The sequence below is a fragment of the Schistocerca cancellata genome, chromosome 3, assembly GCF_023864275.1.
Source record: "Schistocerca cancellata isolate TAMUIC-IGC-003103 chromosome 3, iqSchCanc2.1, whole genome shotgun sequence".
Lineage (NCBI taxonomy): Eukaryota > Metazoa > Arthropoda > Insecta > Orthoptera > Acrididae > Schistocerca > Schistocerca cancellata.
Genome location: NC_064628.1, coordinates 689,355,384 through 689,377,496, shown reverse-complemented (window position 1 = coordinate 689,377,496; position 22,113 = coordinate 689,355,384). Strand labels below are relative to the sequence as shown.

Genomic DNA, 22,113 nt, shown 5'->3' with positions numbered 1-22,113 from the left:
CAGACAGATTGGTTGCAGGCTCTCAGCTGGCCACCACCTAACCAACACACGGCCATCACTGGCATCGAGACAGAACCGGCTTTCATCAGAAAACACAACAGACCCCACCCTGCCATTCAGTGAGCTCCCGTTTGATATCACTGAAGTCGCAAACAGTGGTGGCTTGGGGTCGGTTGAAGGGTGTCTGGCTCGGAGCTCTCTTGAAGTAACTGATTTGTGACAGTTCGTTGTGTCACTGTGGTGCCAAGTGCTGCTCAGATTGCTACTGCAGACGCAGTACGATGCACCACAGCCAGAAGCCGAACACGATGGTCTTCCTTCGCGGTAGTGTCGCGTGGCTGTCCGGAGCCTGGTTTTCTTGCGACTGTACATTCTCGTGACCACCGCTGCTAGCAGTCATGTATAGTACCTTCATTCCTGCCAAATCTTTCTGCAGTATCGCAGAAGGAACATACAGCTTCCTCGTTCAAACTTAGTGAGGTGTTGATAATGCGTCTTTGTCACTTTGAAGGCGTTCGTGACTAACATCAGCTCACCTCGTTCAATCTCAAAGGTAATGCTCATGACTGTTAAAGGTGTATTTAAAGCAAACCCCAATTGCACGTCAATAGGGCACAACTAGTGACATTCATAAGCATCTGGGGTGAAACTTCGATAGAAATCATCTTTCAGGTGTAGAAACACGCCTACCACCTTTCGTTTATGTCACACAACTCCTTCTTTATGTTGTGATTCTTTTTCCATCAGTGTATTTACCGAGGTCAGGAGCCCCTCATTGCCACTGAGTTGTTACTATTCAGTGTGAGTCAATCTCTCTGCAGGTGTATTAGGGATCAGAAGCTTAAAGAGTCTTATGGCCGATATTATCTTATGTAGCTCGTAGTCCAAGGAAGCTCCACTACCTTCTTCACAGAGATCGCGTCTAACCGCACCTCTACATATCCGAAAATAAGTAATATTATTATTTAGACAGGTTCACTCCGCTCTGGAAATGGCTCTGAGCACTATGGGACTCAACATCTTAGGTCATAAGTCCCCTAGAACTTAGAACTACTTAAACCTAACTAACCTAAGGACATCACACACACCCATGCCCGAGGCAGGATTCGAACCTGCGACCGTAGCAGTCCCGCGGTTCCGGACTGCAGCGCCAGAACCGCTAGACCACCGCGGCCGGCACTCTCCGCTCTGGAGATCGAATTGTGGGTACTGCATGGTGTAAATGCTTGAGAAAAATTATTAAATCACGTAAAAAAGTCAGGTCCAGATTGTATACTAGTCAGGTTCCTCTCAGAGTATGCTGATAAAATAGCTCCATATTTAGCAATTATATACAACCACTCGCTCACAGAAACATACGTACCTAAAGACTGGAAAATTGCTCAGGTCACACCAATACCCAAGAAGGGAAGTAGGAGTAATCCTTTGAATCACAGGCCTATATCACTAACGTCGATTTGCAGTAGGGTTTTAGAACATACACTGTATTCGAACATTATGAAGTACCTCGAAGAAAACGATTTATTGACATATAGTCAGCACGGATTCAGAAAATATCCTTCTTGTGAAACACGACTAGTTCTTTATACTAACGAAGTAATAAGTGCTATCGACAGGGAATGTCACATTGATTCGATATTTTTAGGTTTCCAGAAGGCTTTCGACACCGTTCCTCACAAGCGTCTTCTAATCAAATTGCGTGTCTACGGAGTATCACCTCAGTTGTGCGACTGGATTCGTGATTTCCTGTCAGAAAGGTCACAGTTCGTAGTAATAGACGGAAAGTCATCGAGTAAAAGAGAAGTAATATCCGGCGTTCCCGAAGGAAGTGTTATAGGCCCTCTATTGTTCCTGATCTATGCTAACGACATAGGAGACAAACTCAGTAGCCGTTTAGATTGTTTGCAGATGATGCTGTCATTTACCGCCTTGTAAAGTCATCAGATGATCAAAACGACTTGCAAAATGGTTTAGATATCTGTATGGTAGGAAAGTGGCAATTGACTCTGAATAAAGAAAAGTGCGAAATTATTCACATGAGTACTAAAAGAAATCAGCTAAATTTCGATTACGCGATAAGTCACACAAATCTGAGGGCTGTAAATTCAACTAAATACTTAGGGATTACAATTACGAATAACCTAAATTGGAATGATCACATAGATAATATTGTGGGTAGAGCAAACCAAAGACTGCGATACACTTGGCAGAACACTTATAAGGTGGAACAGGTCTACCAAAGAGACTGCTTACACTACGCTTGTCCGCCCTTTTCTGGAGTACTGCTGTGCGGTGTGGGATACGCATCAGGTGGGACTGACGGATGACATCGAAAAAGTACAAAGAAGGGCAGCTCGTTTCGTATTATCGCGAAATAGGGGGGACAGTGTCACAGACATGATACGTGAATTGGAGTGGCAATCATTGAAACAAAGGCGTCTTTCGTTGCGACGGGATCTTCTCATGAAATTTCAATCACCAGGTTTTTCCTCCGATTGCGAAAACATTCTGTTGGCACCCACCTACATAGGGAGAAATGATCATCACGATAAAATAAGAGAAATCAGGGCTCGCACGGAAAAATTTAAGTGATCGTTTTTCCCGCGTGCCGTTCGAGAGTGGAGCGGTAGAGAGACAGCATGAAGGTGGTTCGTTGAACCCTCTGCCAGGCACTTTATTGTGAATAGTAGAGTAATCACGTAGATGTAGATGTTTGGGCGTAATTACGTAAGTTGAAACCAAAGATTTTCTTCTATTCGTTTATCCGTTACTATGCGAATAAGGATGACAACACCAAGATCCGTAAGCACAATAATCTCTGGTAAGCATATTGAAATTCTCAACTGTAGGAAATTCTTAATTACGTAATCTGTGTCCAATTTAGACGCCTCTTGAATAATGAAACTGATAATGTTTCACTGATATACCGTCCGTCCCCGGTAGCTGAGTGGTTTATGGAACTTACTGCTGCAGAAGTAGTTTGGTAAACCACATTTTCCGTCGGCTCGGTAGATCAGCGTGTTCGGTCAGAGAGCTGGTTGGCCTCTGTAAAAAAAAAAAAAAAAAAAAAAAAACTGAGTGGAAGTATCAACAAACGAACTTTAACGGATGTCTTGTGACGTCCGCAACGGGGAAAAAAAATTGGTCAGTGCCACAGAACGTCAATCCTAAGGGACCGGGTTCGATTCCCGACTGGGTCGGAGATTTTCTCCGCTCAGGGACTGAGTGTTGTGTTGTCCTAATCATCATAATTTCATCTCTATCGACGCGCAAGTCGCCGAAGTGGCGTCAAATTGAAAGACTTACACCCGGCCAACGGTCTACCCGACGGGAGGCCCAAGTCACTCGCAGTAGTGGTACTGATATACCCTAAACTATGGTTTGAAAATCATTCCTAGATTCATAGTTTATATCCCTTTTCGTAAGCTCGGTAAGTCAGAGGTTGAACACAACTTCCTTTTAGAATTGTAAGTTATGTAAATTTTCATTCATTCACACACATCTCAGTATAAATAAAGTGGAGTCACTTTTCATTTCGTAACACCACATACAGATGACTGCCACTTAGGTATTTCGAAGTACATCTGCCATCGAATGTGACTCTTCAGAACAGCTAACATCGAATTCTGACATAGGACTGAAGTTACAACCTTACATTTTCGTTTATGAAACGTAATTTCATTGTTAAAAACACAGGCTACAGCAAGTAAGGGAAGCGTCCGGCATCTTCTTCCTGCGCACGGCCGTCTACTTTCTGATGTGTGCGTAAGGCGATTTCAACATTACGTCCCAAGTCGAAGATACTGCGCCGCTTACGAAACATAAGAAACAACAAATATATACATTTGTACGTTTCACAACAGACGTTAACATAATTTACACAAACTCTGCCTGTGCTATATACTATAGGCCTACTTAACACGAATGAGTTCAGGCAGATACTTGCCATATGTCGTTGCTGCGTTAACTGATACTGTAAAAAACTCTATATTATCACATAGACGACCCTCAGCAGAATGACATATGGCGGAAGTTATTTTAATTCTTTACTAAATACAATTACTAATGGGATAACAATTTCATTTTCCTCTTGGGAAATGATCTCTTATTGCAGATACTGTTTAAGACGCCATAGTCTACACATATCTAACATTGCACGTCTCGGATTTTTTTTTACAGTTCAATCATAAAAAACTATCACTTCGGCTAATATGTCAATAGCTTTTAATCATTTACTTTTATACGAATTGTTGCAAACCTTCTCAGTCTCTTGCTCTTAGAATAAATGGAGCGTTACATGCAAATAAAAACCGTATCTATCTATAAACAGCGAGATGAACTTTTGTCACTCTTTTGTGTTTAAATTGAGCTAAAAATAAACCTATAGTACGTTGTTGCACTGTCTCTGAGATAAGCAGGTTACTCTTACCCATCATTCTCTACTTTAGAGTAATGACATGTTGTGCTAATTTGGGAGCAGCTTGGTTTATGTCCCAATGGAGTTCCTTTAAACTTTATAGATTGTATCACCTACGCCAAATTATATTGGCACTTGGATCTATGTGCATTCAAGGCTCAAAATATATTGCTTAGCCACATCTTCCCTCTTACTTGTCAGATGCGTACGACTGTGTTCCTTTTAATGACACCTTTTTAATAATAGATTAACGCGTGTAATTGACATCCTTTTTATAAACTTTTTTTTTTTTGAGTCATCAGACTTCTGACTGGTTTTGATGCGGCCCGCTACGAATTCCTCTCCTCCTCATCTCAGAGTAGCACTTGCAACCTACGTCCTCAATTAATGTATTTGCTGGATGTATTCCAATCTCTGTTTTCCTCTACAGTTTTTGCCCTCTACAGCTCCTCTAGTACCATAAAAGTCATTCCCTCATGTCTTAACAGATGTCCTATCATCCTGTCCCTTCTACGTATCAGTGTTTTCCACATATTCCTTTCCTCTCTGATTCTGCGCAAAACCTCCTCATTCCTTACCTTATCAGTCCACCTAATTTTCAACATTCGTCTGTAGCACCACATCCAAATGCTTCGATTCTCTTCTGTTCCGGTTTTCCCACAGTCCATGTTTCACTACCATACAATTCTGTACTTCAGACGTACATTCTCAGAAATTTCTTCCTCAAATTAGGGTGGATATTTGATATTAGTAGACTTTTCTTGGCCAGAAATGGCATTTTTGCCATTGCTAGTCTACTTTTGATGTCCTCCTTGCTCCGTCCGTCATTGGTTATTTTACTGCCCAGGTAGCAGAATTCCTTAACTTCTCCACTACGTGACCATCAATCGTGATGTTAAGTCTCTCGCTGTTCTCATTTCTACTACTACTCATTACCTTTGTCTTTCTTCGATTTACTCTCAATCCATACTCTATACTCATTAGACTGTTCATTCCGTTCAGCAGATCACGTAATTCTTCTTCACTTTCACTCAGGATAGCAATGTCATCCGCTAATCCTATCATTGATATCCTTTCACCTTCAATTTTAATTCCACACTTGAACATTTCTATTATTTCCATCAATACTTCCTCGATGTACAGATTGATCAGTAGGGGCGAAAGGCTACAGCCTTGTCTTACAACTTTTTTAACGAAGTGCTCGCATTAAAAAGGGTGTAAAACATTTTCTAATGACATACATTATTCACTAATTATCAGTTCTTATACACCATTTATTTCTATGTCATGACCTGCATTTTACTCTTTGCTGAATGTCTCACGGAAGCAGTTAGGTACATACTGTTAGCTTACACCTCAAGCTAGTAGTTCTTCGTAAAATTTATAATTAAACAGTTTGGCTTCTAGGAAATCGTCACAAAATGACCAGGATCTTAAGGGTACTACATTATGTGATTCTAATTATTACATTCAATTAACTTTTGCCCATTATTAATGGAGTGTGACATTGACAATTCTTAAACTAGCTTTAGGAGGGATAAATATAGTAGTAAATAACCAAGATATCGTCTTCTTTTTAATGATTGTTAATGATTGCGTCTATTCATTTTAACTGCCAACACTTATAGCCTCTCATGACTCTTTGCGGATTTTTCTGCCTATGTTACAAGTTTATAGTAAATTAATTTACCCTAATTAATGTTTCTGGGGTCAACTATTTGACCACTACCGAGATACTTCCTGTCCATACAAAGCATCTTGGCGGGCCGTGGTGGCCGAGCGGTTCTAGGCGCTTCAGTCTGGAACCGCGCGACTGCTACGGTCTCATGTTCGAATCCTGCCTCGGGCATGGATGTGTGTGATGTCCTTAGATTAGTTAGGGTTAAGTAGTTCTAAGTTCTTGGGGACTGATGACCTCAGATGTTAAATCCCATAGTGCTCAGAGCCATTCGAATTTGAAAGCATCTTGCTTAAGCAAAACATCGCATGAGAACCGCTTATCTGCGACATTCCCACAACTAATACCAATAACTCACTACAGAGAGAAACTTTTTCTGCACTTATCCACTAAAATACATACAGTCAGAACCGAATAAGTCGGATCTACCTCAATTCTCGGAAAATATGTAACTTCGGCTGATCCGTTTTGGCCGTATTATTCACAGCTAAACTATATACAACTACTTCTCATGCTTAAACTATACACTCTCATTGTAGATCCACTCCTAAGCTGTAGATTGTAAACACTCATCATCTGCATTACAGTTAATGAGGGAATTCATAAATTATTTCCGACATCTGCATTATTTTCTACCCTTTTTCAAGCCCATTCTTTATGTCCCTCTTTTATAGAGATGGTTTTAGCCAACAATGTCACAAACGGGATTACGCGTCCACTTCCTTTATTTCAGTAATTACGTTTCCTGAAAACCTGGAACAATTTTACCTGTTCTCTTTTTCTTTTAATTTGTAAATCTGAATTTGCACCACAAACTGGCAGTTGCACTGTCTACCACGCTGGTTATAATACCATCACTTGTACCTGTTCTTGATTGAAGATATAAAGTTCTTGTTTTTACGTCTTTTACACTGTTTGTCGAATTTTGCACTAGTAGGGCCCACTAATCACATATATGCTATAAGTACCATTAGAAAATTAGTTGCCTTTCTATCTTTCCTATTTTCTTTATATTTATCTTATTTGTTTCTTGCTTCTATTGCAGTAATCGACATTTACAAATGGTTCAAATGGCTCTGAGCACTATGGGACTTAACTTCTCAGGTCATCAGTCCCCTAGAACTTAGAACTACTTAAACCTAACTAACCTAAGGACATCACACACATTCACGCCCGAGGCAGGATTCGAACCTGCGACATTTACACATGTGTTCTGTATTATATAGGCCTTTGTTCTCTCCAGTACTAGGGTCTAAGTACTACAGCCTTGGGGTGTTTGGTTTCAACTGTCTCCCATGGACCTTGGTTCCTTACCTAAAATTTCTGTTTTTTATCTTGTATTTTGAGTTATGCTCGTGGGCTTTAACCATGACCAAGACCCTACTATTGAATTCCGGCAAGTACGCTAATGTATTGTGTTTCTTTAATCTTCGTTCAGTATACTGTTTAATTCTTGGTCCATTGCTTGTATTATAAAGTCTACATTCCCATGTGTTTGAGGAGGCCACCTTAGCCTATCTAATAGTGGTTCTCCTGTCACCCACCTACCCAACACCTCTAGTGGAGCAAACCCTTTACTGAAAGGGGTAATTCGTTCACCACTCAACCCATTTCATATGCATGTGCGCGGAATGTGTTCTACATAATCTGCCTGTCTGTTTCATTACCTGTTCGGTCATGTTTCCCTGAGGATGAAATTTCGAGATCGTTACTTGTTTAATTTCTCTACTTGTTTAGTTCCATAATCTTTCAAGAATTGAGTAAACATCTTTCCTGTAAACTGCCTGTGCGATCGTATGCGATGAGGGGCATGATATTTTTCGAAATAATGTATCTTTAAACACCGTATAACGCTGTGAGCTGTCGCAGCCCTTAATGGGTCGAAGCATACGAATTTAGACCAGCATTCCAATAAGACAAACATGTACTCTGCACCACCTCGTTCCTTCGGGATTGGCCCGTAGAAATCTGCTGCACATAAGTCACAAATTCCTATAGGAATAATCGGATATAGTCGTATTTTACCATGACAGTTAAAATATTTCGCCCTTTGGCAAACTATATATTGCCTAATAGTGACCTGGATCAACCTACTTAAGTTCTTACAATATTAATATTTATTAATGTGTAATAAACATTTTTAATACAAAAATGGCCATAACCATTGTGTATGTAAAGAACTAGTTGTTTCACTATATGGGAAAGAACACGTATCCTCCACATACTGTATTTCACATTATCTCTCCAGTACACTTACACCAATGATCACGCTGCTCCTTGTACCAGCTCTGATTTCTCGATGCGTGAATGATTTCCTCAAATAAGGGTCTGTTCTCTGTGCGTCGAGTATTGCTTTGACAGTTGTTTTTCCGTTTATATCTTTAAATTTGCAACTTAAAAAATAGATATGAAACTCTTTACCATTGGTCTCTGTCGCGTGATAGGTGTCTAATTCCATAGGTAAGCGAGAAGGGATCTGTCACTACATTTTTATCTCCTTTTACATAAACAGTCTCAAAATCAAATTATTGGAGGAAAAGTATTCACTTTTTTTAAACGTTCTTGTAAGAGTTTACTATTCATAAGTAAGGATAACGCTTTGTGATCAGTATATATTACACTTTTCTGCCTAACTCACAAGATCAAATGGCTCTGAGCACTATGGGATTTAACTTCTGAGGTCATCAGTCCCCTAGAACTTAGAACTACTTAAACCTAACTAACCTAAGGACATCACACACATCCATGCCCGAGGCAGCGGTCGCGCGTTTCCAGACTGTAGCGCCTAGAACCACTCGGCCACCCTGGCCGGCAACTAACAAGTATCGAAATCTTTTGAATCCGCAAATGAAAGCTAAAGCCGTATTCTGTAACGGCGCAGTTTATTTCATGTTTTCCCAACACTCGGCTGGCACATGCTACACTTATATGGTTACCAGTGTTTTCGAAATCCCCTCTATAAATCTCAGAGGCAACGCCGCAATCGCAGGCATCAGATGACATTTTGGATACCTCATCCATTCTAGGATGGTACAAAAGGTTGCCATTCGCTATAGCTGCCTTAAGAATGTAAAAGGCTTCTTTTCCCATCATCTAGTATTTTGCTTCAGCAAATTCGTGGTATCTTGTTGTACCGTACTAAACGCTGGAATACATCTTCTATAGAAACTGATTATGCCTAGAAAGGATTCCATTTGCTTTCTAGATGTTGGATAGGGACATTTGATTATGGCCTCGATTTTACTTGGACCTGCTTTAATACCCTTACTACTCACAATATGCCCTAAATTCTTCTTAGCTTCGGGTACCCCAAATAAGGATGTACTCAGTTTTATAGCGATACCTTTTTCCTGGAATTTGTCCAACACTTCCTCTAATAGCTCTAAATGTTCACACCAGGTTCGCGTAATAATTAGGACATCATCTACATACACGGTTATCTTCTGTAAAAGGTGTGCGCCCAGAGCAGGGTCTAAGGCTCTCATAAAAACACTTACAGACACATTTAACCCAAAGGGCAATATGGAACATCTGTAGGACCTTCCTTCGAACAAGAAAGCTGCGAGAGGTCTTGAATTAATGTGGAGCGGGACCAGCCAGTACCCAGAGGTTAGATCCATGGGGCTTATCTATCGTACTCCATCTAATCTGACTAGTATTTCTTCGATTGGAATTGGTCTATCTCTTTCCGTTTCAATATATTGATTAAGAGTGCACGCATCTAGAACCAAGCGAACTTCTCCGTTAAGCTTTTTAACAACCAACAAGGGATTGTCGTATGGACTAGATGACCGTTCAGTCACACCTTGATGCACCATTCCACAAATCTCTTGTTGGCAGTTTCCCTTAGTGCGAACGATATCGCATAAGACTTAACAAAGAACGGTTTACCTTCCTTTATTTTTAATTTACACTGGTACCCTTATATAATACCAGGCTGGTCTGGAAACACTTCCGTCTCAGTAAATTCCATAACTATTCTCTCTCTTGACTCGTTAACAACTCACTAGTTTGAACTTTCTCTCGGATTTTATCTATTTCACTATCCTCTAACTCCTGGTTATGTTTAATGTTGCTCTTTTCTGAAGCTTCTACGTTACTCGAACTTGTGAATATCATTTCTCGGTTTTCTGTTTGTTGTTCAGTCTGCCTAGTTCCTAGAAAGGGAATATCAACTATCGAATTGACAGTAGACAGCGCTAACTTTTTCCTAGCAAAATCTAATAAGTCCTGGTACTTCTAGAGCCAATCTAGTCCCAACAGCATTGAAACATTTAGATGTGGAATAATTGAAATTTATGATACGCGTCAAATTACCTTTTGAAAAGGTTAACGAAACTTCTTCCGCCGTAGGTTTTCCTCTTCCGCCCGTGATTCCTATAACATCTATAACAATTATCCCTTTTACTGAGTGAGCTTGATGAGTACTTGCCCTGGCGTCTTACTTGATAAGTAATTCCTTGTTCAACACAGATATATCACTGCCTGAATGCAGGACTATTTCCACAACTCGTCTCACCACGTACCCAGTGATTATAGGTTTGATAGTCTCACTTCCTGTGTCCATTTCCCTTTCTTCTAATAACTCTTCCCGTAACTCTTGTTCCTATCCTAACGTCTGTATTCATAATGATTTGGGCCGAGAACTGTTTACTGTTGACCCGCAAAATGGTCCCTCCTGTGGGTCCTTCGCCGTTTTCTGCCTGTTCAGTTATTACACTCCTCACTGAACACTGTTGTTGGTTTGAATTCCAGCGAAACTGCATGTCATTGCTAAAAACATTCTTGTTTCGGTTTTCGCTGAATTTTGCCCTTTTTTATCGCAATGTTGACTATTTGCTACCGTTGAATCCCTCTTCCCATTTCCTCGGTTCTCCTGTAATCCATATTTATTCCTGCGAGGCATTCATCTTCTTTCTCTTTCTCTAAACCATATTGTTGTTCTAGATATGTTAAAATTTCGTTTATCTTGCCTACATCCTTTCCAAACATCTTTTCTCTTAGGTGAATTAGCAGGCAATTCATCAATACTCCCACCATTTATCGTTTATCCAACTGTCTGTCCAATAATTTTATCTTATTTATATACCACTCAAAATACTTACGATAAGCTTCCCATTTTCGCCCAGGGACTGAGGTGCGTCAGTTCTGTAAATAACTTTTGGTGTTCTACTGTAGACCAGCATTTAGCCTACAGAACTCATGCCAACTAGTAAATTCTGTTCTATTTAAAACTGCCCATTCGGAGGCTTCACCCATCCAACAACCCACCAGGACATGAAAGCTGATTCAAACGTTCCTATAAAGACTATAAGGTGTATTTCATTACCCAGCTTGAATGTTTGGAATTGATTCGTCATATAATTGCTACTTTCAAACCGACATTCTTCTAGCCATTGTCGTGTTACGCTGTAGCTTCCGTATCACTATTTATCACTCCTCGGTGCTGTTCAATATATTTAAACCCACTCAAGCTCACCGAACAGGGACTAGGAAGTGCAGTAAACTCTCGGGATTTAGGGCGGAATACCTCAGAACTTTCTTTATTGACGTGTGAGCCTCCATTGCCTACTCTGTCACCCTCTCCGCATGCTGATGATCGAATATCAATTTAAATTGTTCTCGGACGCGCTCTGAATCTATTCTGGCACTTTTCCGTTGAATTCTAATGTTTTATACTTTACCCTGCAACTGTTCTACCGCATCTTCTACTTTCTTGAATTTTTCCTCTTGCCTTTTCTCATTAATGGCTTCACAATTACCCCAAGATACCATGATTTCCTCCCGCAATTTTTTAATCTGATCCTCAGTAAACTGTTGACCTTCATTAAACCTTTTGTTTGCTTCTTCATGGGACTTTAATTTCAAAGTATTTAGTTCCTCAGACTATTTATCTGTCTTTTAGATTTGCTCTTTACTGTTCTGGGATTCTTAAATGTGTTCGTCCAACTTAGTTGTGATCTCTTTTATTCTTTCTGAAAATAGTCCCTTTAAAGTTTCGATCCGGTTCTTAACGACCTCCGTTTCTAATCTTGACTCTTCAATATGAGTCTCCGACTTTTCGTTGACCCGAGTTACCTCATTATTAACTAGTTCCATTTTTGAACTTATTTCATTGCTACTATTGGTTAATATAACGTTCGTCTCTTTAAGGCCTGAGGCTAAACGATTATTTACTTCTTGCAAAGAATTATCTATTTTATTATTAGTTAAATTTATTTTATCATTAATTTCTCTCTTATTGGCCACTAACATTTCCTTGCTCTCCTTCACCATGTGGGAACAGCCTGACAGTGATGGCAGAACTTCCACGGTAAATTATTATGTTGACTAAATCTTGTAGTAAATTTAGGATCTACCTAACGATTAAGTCTTCACAATAGCATAACAGTTACTCGTACCAGTTAATGTAAATAAACCGCATCGATTAAAAAAAAAGTGTTCAAATGTGTGTGAAATCTTATGGGACTTAACAGCTAAGGTCATCAGTCCCTAAGCTTACACACTACTTAACCTAAATTATCCTAAGGACAAACACACACCCATGCTCGAGGGAGGACTCGAACCTCCGCCGTGACCAGCCGCACAGTCCATGACTGTAGCACCCTAGACCGCTCGGCTGATCCCGCGCGGCACATCGATTCAATTTGCTCTCAGTAACCCATGAAACAGTGTCACCACGATCACCCACGCCTTTTAAACAACATTCACCACATCTATTTATTATCTACACTGGGATGAGTCGCTACGAGGCTGTTGATCAGTGCTGATGCTGGGTGACGATGTGCTTCGGCTGCCTCGCAGTACTACGTTGGCTGCGAGTTGCTCTGCGTCGGCTGCAAGTTGCTCTGCGTCCATCTGCGAGTAGCTCTGTGTCAGCTGCAGGCTGCTGCAGCACCACCTCGTGGTGTGGGCGACCGCTCGTTGTTGCCGATCGCGCTGACCTTCGACTTGGAAAGGCCACACCTGTACAAAAAAACCTTCTCTGCCCCCTAGAGGCGTCTTCTTCTTTTCTTGTGCTTTCGCTAACAGTTTTCGCTTCGTCTTCTTACTTGCATCTTCTTTCTTCCGGATGTCTTCTTTCTTTAGGACGTATCTTCTCGTCTTGTACGTCTTGGTTTTTGTCAATGACTTTCTTTTATAGCTTCATTAGTGTCCACATTTTCCGTCCTGTCACGGTCGCCACTGAGATGTTACTATCTGAGAGTGGGTCACGTCGTAGTCTCTGTATAGCTATAATGGGCATCAGAAGCTTAAAGAGTCTCTTAAAGACTGTCTGGGCGCTTACATAAATATAGAAAGGAACGGCTCTTCCAGCATAAAGTCCGAAAATATAGCTCTAAGACAGAACGACAGCAATTTTTCAGAGCCGCAAGAAGTTAAAAAAAAAATGGCTCTGAGCACTATGGGACTCAACTGCTGTGGTCATAAGTCCCCTAGAACTTAGAACTACTTAAACCTAACTAACCTAAGGACAGCACACAACACCCAGCCATCACGAGGCAGAGAAAATCCCTGACCCCGCCGGGAATCGAACCCGGGAACCCGGGCGTGGGAAGCGAGAACGCTACCGCACGACCACGAGATGCGGGCGCGCAAGAAGTTATATCCACTTTCATCCATCATTACATAGTTATAATAGGCAAATTGACAATGGTTTTCCCTAATTTCTGAAGGTTCCACTTCGATGAAGCGTTTGCTTTGTCTTACATATTCCTATATTTTTCTTTATACGAATGTATTTTTCCCTCCATTATATGCTACTGTATTTTCTGTAAATTATTTCTTGACGTATTCATACTGCGGTTAAAATGGTTGATATTTAAATAAATAAATAAAACTAAAGAAGAAGTACTAAACGAAATGGAGAGAAAGGATCGTTATGGCTCAGTTTGAGTAAAGGAAGGGATTGGTTGATAGGTCACATTCTGAGACATCGCAGAATCGTCAGTTTCTATTGGAGGAAAACGTGGGGGGCGGGGGGAGGGGTCTAGGGTGGGGGTAAAAACTATAGAGAGACAACAAGCCTTTAATTCGGTACGCTCGTTCAAGTGGATGTCGGTTGCAGCAGTTATGCAGAAATGAAGAGGCTTCAGTCTCCGGGCAAAGCCTACAACAACAGCCCTGCCTGTCAGGAGACCAGACGGCTGTTGCGTAAGAGCGAGGTCGGATTACATGACGTGTCGTTATCTGCGAGCTAGCAGCGAGAGGAGCCAGTGTCCGCCCAGGAGGTGCGCAGTGCACACGCGGTGCAGGGCTATATACCGTCTGCTATGGCGGAGCCCACCAGCATCGACGATACACACACCACGTGCTGGCGGCCGCACGGCTTCTCTGGGTCATCGGCGACAACACAGACTGGTACTCCGACCGCATCTGTGGTACACCGAGAAAGCTGCGACCTCTCAGCTGCTATGTAGTGGGTTGCTGACTCAGCAGCGGTACCTCTACTGTCATGTAACTGGCGAGAGGGCAAGTGCACATCAGATCTAAGAGTTGCAACATCCTGCGTGCTACAGTTCGTCGTCTATTGTAAAACTCGTAAAGATGTTGTGGTCAGACAGTTTGTGGACAACGCTCTTGATTTTAACAGTAATTATAGCTCTGTTGTACGTGTACTTGTCGTCTGTGAATAACTACTGGAAGAGACTCGGCGTTCCGTGCGTGAAAAGTGAACTCCTCTTCGGCAGTGCTCGCCGCGCCCTCTTCGCCCAGGAGTCGCTGCCCACGTGTATCCACAGGATATGCCAGGAGCTCGGCGACGTGCCTTTCGGAGGATTCTACCTTATGACGACGCCTTGTCTCATGGTGAAAGATGTCGGACTCATCAATAAAATCCTTGTCTCTGACTTCGCGCATTTCACTGACAGGTAAGTCTCCAATTCATCTTACTTTCTTTAAGTCCACACTTTTCGAAATTTGTATGCCGTTTTTCTCTTTCTACTGTATCTGAGTACGTAAGTTGGAGACTGATTTGATGTAGCTCACCACGACAGCCTGCCTTGCGCTTTTCATATCTGCGTCACTACTACACCTTTATCCATTCCTATCTGTTTTTTGTATTAAAGCACTGTCCCACCCCCTTCCTCGTTTCCCTACTCCCCTTTACTACCCAACTAACTATTCCTTGCAGCTTCACGATGTGACCTACCAGCCTATCTGTTCCTTTAGTGAAGTCGTCACCTACACTGACGTCTACATGAATTCTCTGCAATTCCCACGTAAGTGCTTGGCAGACGGTTCATATAACCACTTTCAACCTACTACTCGACCGATTAACACTCCCTCTGGAGGTTGGAATCAACAAAATATTGTCATATTCGGAGGAGAAAGTTGTGCTTGAAATTTCGTGAAAAGACCTTGCCGCAACAAATAGTTGTTTTCTCCCCATTTCGAAGTTATACCTCCATTAATTATCCAATGTAATCGTTTTTGTCTTCTGCATTCTTCTGTAGCATCAAATTTCAAAAGCTTCTGTTCAATTCTTGCCTGTAGTTTTTATCGCCCACGTTTGATTTTCGTGCAATGCTACTCTCCGGACAAATACTTTCAGAAGAGGCTTCATAATAATCACGTTTATAATGAATGCTAACACGTTTCTCCTCAACAGGCACATTTTTATGCTGTTGTCAGTCTGCATTTTCTAACCTCGATACTTCTGCCATCGTCAGTGACTATTCTATCCGAATAGCAAAAAGCGTCTCATTTTCTAAGTTAGTTTCCTCATCATCACCTGATTTTAACCACCAGCACACAATTATTCCAGTTTTCTTTTGTGGCTGTTCGTCTTATAATCTCTTCCTGAGATTCTGTTCAACAAATCTTCAAAAGCAAAGGAAACTATATGGTTCCAGACTCCTCTTCAAGTCTCCAACATCTCTGACGTATATAGGGAGACTGAAGTAACGGAAGGAAATTTGTACCACGGCCAGGATTCGAACACACGTCCCTTGCCCACTAGGCAGGTGTGCTAACCACCATAACTCTCTGGCACAATGGCTTTGCACAACTGCATGGGCTACCCTAGCAACCCTCCCTACTCAATCCAGTTAATAACACATCTTTTGTAAAAGTTTTAAGAAAATGTAGTATGGACGGTTGGTTGGATGATTAAAGGGACAAAACTACTAGACCATCAGTCCCTGCGGATAGTTGCAAAGACGGAACATAACTCCACGAATTTTGAAGCTATTAAGGACGACGGAAAACGGAAAAAATGATTTTTCTTCTTTCTTCACGTTTGTAACCCATTCTGGGAGTTTCTTATTTTCATAACAAAAGTATGTTCTGCAGTACTCGATGTAAAAGTGTGTGCTCTCTAAGTTATGAGTTCCTTCCAGTTTGTGACTTCACTTTGACTAAAAAACGAAAGATGACGTTGCTGCGACCGAAACAATTAACAGTGGCATTTATATTCCTTATTCTCTCAAATGTTTGACCTTTTTTCCGAATTCGTATATCGCGATTTACGAGGGTATGCATCGGCAGGAATCTAAGAGTGTAGCTTAAACTTTTCTTAAGTAAAATGAGCAGCAACGATGTACATATTCTTTCTTGTCACATATACACATATGAAAGTTTTGCATCACCCTGGTTCCCATAACTTCTGGAGAGAGATGTTGACTGTGGATATTGTATCACAGACACACTCCCCTTGACTGTTCGGAGATGTCACCAAACCCGCCCAAAGATGTAAACAACAACGCATGACCAGCGCCTATTAGACGGAGGGGTTCCGACAGCCGATCAGTTCCAGTCATTCCTCCAGGAAGGAGGTACACGGCTCGTGTTGTCTGTAATTCAACCATGTCTAGACGGTCAATACCGCAGTTCGATCGCATCCTTGTTGTTACTTAGTGCCAGGAAGAGCTCTTAACAAGGGAAGTGTCCAAGCGTCTCGGAGTGAACCAAAGCGATGTTGTTCGGTTACGGAACAGATACAGAGAGACAGGAATTGTCGATGACATGCCTCGCACAGGGCCCCCAAAGGGCTACTACTGCAGTGGATGACCGCTGCCCACAGTTTATGGCTCGGAGGAACCCTAACAACAAAGCCACCATGTTGAATAATGCTTTTCGTGCAGCCACAGGACGTCGTGTTACGCCTCAAACTGTGCGCAGTAGGCTGCATGATGCGCAACTTCACTCCCGACGCCCCTGGCGAGGTCAATCTTTGCAACCACGTCACCATGCAGCGCGGTACAGATAGGCCGAACAACATGGGCAATGGACCGCTCAGGATTGGCACCACGTTCTCTTCATCTATGAGTGTCGCGTATGCCTTCAACCAGACAATCGTCGGAGACGTGTTTGGAGGCAACCCGGTCAGGCTGAACGCCTTAGACACACTGTCCAGCGAGTGCACCAAGGTGGAGGCTTCCTGTTGTTTTGGGTTGATGTTATGTTCGGCCGACATTCGCCTCTGGTGATCATGGAAGGCGCCGTAACGGCTGTACGATACGTGAATGCCATCCTCCGACCGATAGTGCAACCATATCGGCAGCATATTGGCGAGGCATTCGTATTCATGGACGACAATTTACGCCGCCATCGTGCACATCTTGTGAATGACTTCCTTCAGGCTAACGACATCGCTCGACTAGAGTGGGCAGCATGTTCTCCAGACATGAACCCTATTGAACATGCCTGGGATGGATTGAAAATGGCTGTCTATGGACGACGTGACCCACCAACCACTCTGAGGGATCTACGCCGAATAACCGTTGAGGAGTGGGACACTCTGGACCAAAAGCGCCTTGATGAATTTGTGGATAGTATGCCGCACGAATACACGCATGCATCACTGCAAGAGGACGTATTAGAGGTACCAGTGTGTACAGCAATCTGGACCACCACCTCTGAAAGTCTCGCTCTGTGGTGGTGCAACATGCAATGTGTGGTTTTCATGAGCAGTAAAAAGGGCGGAAATGATGTTTATGTTGATCTATATTCAAATTTTCTGTACAGGTTCCGGAACTCTCGGAACCGAGGTGATGCAAAACTTTCTTTGATTTGTGTATTTGGCTGTGTGTTTTCGAATATGTCGCGATTTCTGGTGGTGTGGTTAGGCAGGACCCTAAGAGTACAGCTTAAACTGATGAGAGTAAAACGAGGGGCAACCATGTTTATAAACTTACTTCTCGCTAATAATTTGCTGTTTATTCGGAATATGTGGCGGTTTTCGAGGGTGTCGTTTGGTAGGAACTTAAGAGCTCAGCGTAAATAGCCGTATATGAAACGAGCAGAAATCAGTTTTATGGTCTTGCTTGTCACAAATATTTAGCTGTGATCAAATCCTTAACAGTGATTTCGTAAATTTGTCAGGCAACACAAAGAGCCCACCACACATGTCCGCTTTCCGATTTCAGACGAATGCCAGATACACGTCCGATTTTGTTCAAAAAATGGTTCATGTGGCTCTGAGCACTGTGGGACTTAACATCTGGGGTCATCAGTCCCCTAGAACTTAGAGCTACTTAAACCCAACTAACCTAAGGACATCACACACATCCATGCCCGAGGCAGGATTCGAACCTGCGACTGTAGCGCCTAGAATCGCTCGGCCACCCTGGCCGGCCCGATTTTGTCACCCGTACTCAGAACACGCAGCGCTCTCGACGAATCACCTGGTCCGTCACCTAGGGACCAGAATGCCCTTAAAAGCAGTGTCCGAGATTGTTGACGTCATCCTCTGGACGTCCTACTCGAACCTGACTGTTCTCTACTGGACTGGATTACAGATTGCTATATGGACTATTGAAATGATAATTAAATGGACACCCTAGCTGCAAACAGGCGTTGATGAACTTTATTGGGGACATGCTAGGCGCACTACGAATGTAGTGGTGTGGACATGTTGGGTATGTGGATCTCACTGGGAGCGTGCAAGGGATAAGTCCCTGCAGACGCACTATCCTCTGTGTTTGCGGTGGCTCAGATGGACGCAGTCTGCCTTCGGCAGTGACACAGTGCGGACCGTGTTGCCTGCCGGCCGCGCTGTGGTGCGCGCGCCGGTTTGTTTACGCCGGAGCAGCTTCGCGTGTGCGGTGTTGTGAGTCTAGAACGAGATGGCACACTCGTACAGAAAAACGACTTTGAAGTTCAGTTTTGCGAACGACTACACACGACCAAAGGCACACGAGATTGAACGTTTCTTAAGAGAAGAGGTAAAAATCGATCCACAGGAAATCGTGGGAATCAATTTATCGATCGTTTCTAGCGTCGTCTATGTCAAGCTTGTTGACGAGGCGGCTTGCGAAAGACTTCTACAACGATCACCTAACGGGTATCGTTTCTGTCATGCCGACGGGAATGTTGGTGCGGTTACAGTCGATCATGCGGGAATGGGGATCCGCACTATACGAGTCTTCGAACTTCCGTTTGAGGTCCCGTCTGAACTTGTTACCGACGCCTTTCGACCATACGGTACAGTTCTATCCCATGTGGCCGAAAAATGGACGAGTTTTACCGCGTACCCCTTTTTAAATGGGGTGAGACAAATACGGATAGAACTGCGAAAGCACGTCCCTTCTTATTTGTACATAGGAGGTTGTCGCGCGATTATAATCTATGATGGGCAACCTCGCACTTGCTCGGGGTGTGGGAAAGAAGGTCACGTCCGCTCGGAATGCCTCCAGCGACGTTTAGTACAAACTCCACATGATGACGTTCAGGCGCCACAACAGACGCCTGTCTTACCGTTGACCATTGTGGAAGCCCTGAGAGGCGATGTGAGGGAGATTTCCGATGGGCACCAGCAGCTGCCCCCTATAGAGAACATGGAAACCAACGGACTGGAACTCCGACCACCGGTTCCACCACAGCAGACACAGGACACCACACAAGAGATGCAGCTGACGACCGCTCCAGGCTCATCCGTGGTGGCTGCCAGTGCTTCCACCGAGAGCGTGATAGGCCAGGACCAAGACGGAGGATACGAAACCCAAACAGCCGATGCGGAAGCAAGGCAACGGAAACAGCGTTCGCCGAAGAGAAGAAAGAAGCGTCGACTGACTTCTGCTGACGATAGCCATAGTCCCGATGGGACAGTGGACGACAACGACGGTATCGACCTGAGACCAGTGGATTCAACAGATACCGAGATGACGATGCAGGAATTACACAGCGACGATCACTTGAACTCTCCTTCTGATAACCGGAAGGCAGAAGTGGTGATGACAACTGTCCAAAATCAGAGCGGTGACGACGTTGCCTCCCATCCTTCGACCTGTTCCGGAAATATGCTGGGGGACTGGGCGCAAGAAATGGACCAACTGGAACAGAATGAAACTACGAACGCGCCGATTGAGGATAGTCCTGGCGAGAGGCCGGGAGGGGTCGGGAAATGTTGAACAACTTAGTGTGGTGAGGAGCGCCGGGAGTGCAGATAGATGCTTAATGACACCGCCCTGCAACTGATGAACACACGCCAGGCGTACCGCATTGCCACGATAAACATTAATGGCATTCGGACACCGCTTAAAATTCAAATGCTGAAAGATATGTTACGCGCTGCGGACGTGGATATTGTACTCCTACAAGAAGTGCGTTTCACTTCGCCGCCAGAGTTATACGGCTACGAGGCACATTAATCAGTGCACGATGAAAGTGGATGCGGTGTGGCGATCCTCACCAGGGAAGGAATAGGACTGGAGGACGTCATGTCCCTCCCTTCGGCACGTGACATAGCGATCACTGTCGACAGCGTACGTTTCATCAATTTATACGCGCCATCTGGCTCCACAAAACGCAGAGAAAGGGCGACCTTTTACACTGACGAGATAGCACCGTTGTTCGCTGGACGCTATGATAACTATATAGTGGGCGGCGACTTTAATTGTGTTGTCGACAAAAAGGACCAAGTACCTCATTATGTGCCATGCATAGAACTGCGTGCGTTGATTACCGAAATGGCGCTTCTGGATACCTGGGAACTGGAACATGGCGACAGACAGGGTTATACGTTTTTAACGGGACATTCGGCGAGTCGACTTAGTGTATGTGACTCGAGCTCTGCGGACGGCGATACTGGATGCCGAAATCTGGCCAGCGGCTTTTACGGATCATATGGTGTACGTCTGTACGATTTCACTAAGGCGTCAGAAAATATGGCGGAGTAAAGGTCACTGGAAAATGAATTGTGCACTTTTACGTGACACTGAATGTCGCCGGATGATAGAGGCGGCCTGGGAGACCTGCGTTCGCCGCCAACGAGCATACACCTCGGTTCTCCAGTGGTGGATTAATTTCGCAAAACCAACGTTACGGAGAACGTTGTTACGATACGGGCAGGACAAATCGCAGTGGAACCGTACGACGGCTGATTTTTATTTTACAGCCCTGAGGGAGCTGATGACCCAACAACCATCGCCGGAAAGGACACGGCCATGCGCAGGATAAAAGCCAAGTTATTACAGCTGACGAGACTAAGAATGGAAGGTATAATGGTCCGGGCAAGATTGGCGGACACAGTTGCTGCCGAAACCCCCTCCATGCACCACGTAGTACGTGAACGCCAACGACGACGCAGGACATTGATCAGGGAACTAATCTCTGAAACTGGCCAGCAAGTTGTGAACCAGCGTGATATTGCGCATGTGTTTACTGACTATTTCCGCCAGTTATATGGACCTGTACAAGTGAACCACGAGACACTACATGATGTCATCTCGGAAATGCCAGATAGAGGACCACCACTGGATGCAGAGACTTTCATCACAGCGATAACAGAGGACGAGCTGACAGATGCAATTGCCAGGGGGGCTCCGAACAAGTCCCCAGGACAGGACGGCTTCCCAATTGAATTTTACCGCGCCTTTGCATCCCTCATGGGACGGACCTGGATTCAGATGTACAACGAACTCCTGTTACCGGAGACTGAGATATCTGCCGAATTCACGGAGGGTATCATCATCCCAATACCCAAACCACGCGGTGGCAGAAGGCCAGGAGATTATAGACCACTCACTCTCTTGAACTGCGACTATAAGATTTTCGCGCGCATCCTTGGGGCTCGCCT

General features: G+C 43.6%; 1 protein-coding gene across 1 annotated transcript in view; it reads left to right on the top strand.

The window, feature by feature from the left end:
- Positions 1 to 14,322: 14,322 nt before the first annotated feature.
- Positions 14,323 to 22,113, top strand: part of LOC126175672 (cytochrome P450 6k1-like) — a 90,812-nt gene continuing 83,021 nt past the window's right edge. The window contains exon 1 of the mRNA XM_049922596.1: positions 14,323 to 14,965. Within this exon, the coding sequence (XP_049778553.1) occupies positions 14,643 to 14,965 (323 nt within the window). The 5' untranslated portion in view covers positions 14,323 to 14,642. The remainder of the gene's footprint in view (positions 14,966 to 22,113) is intronic.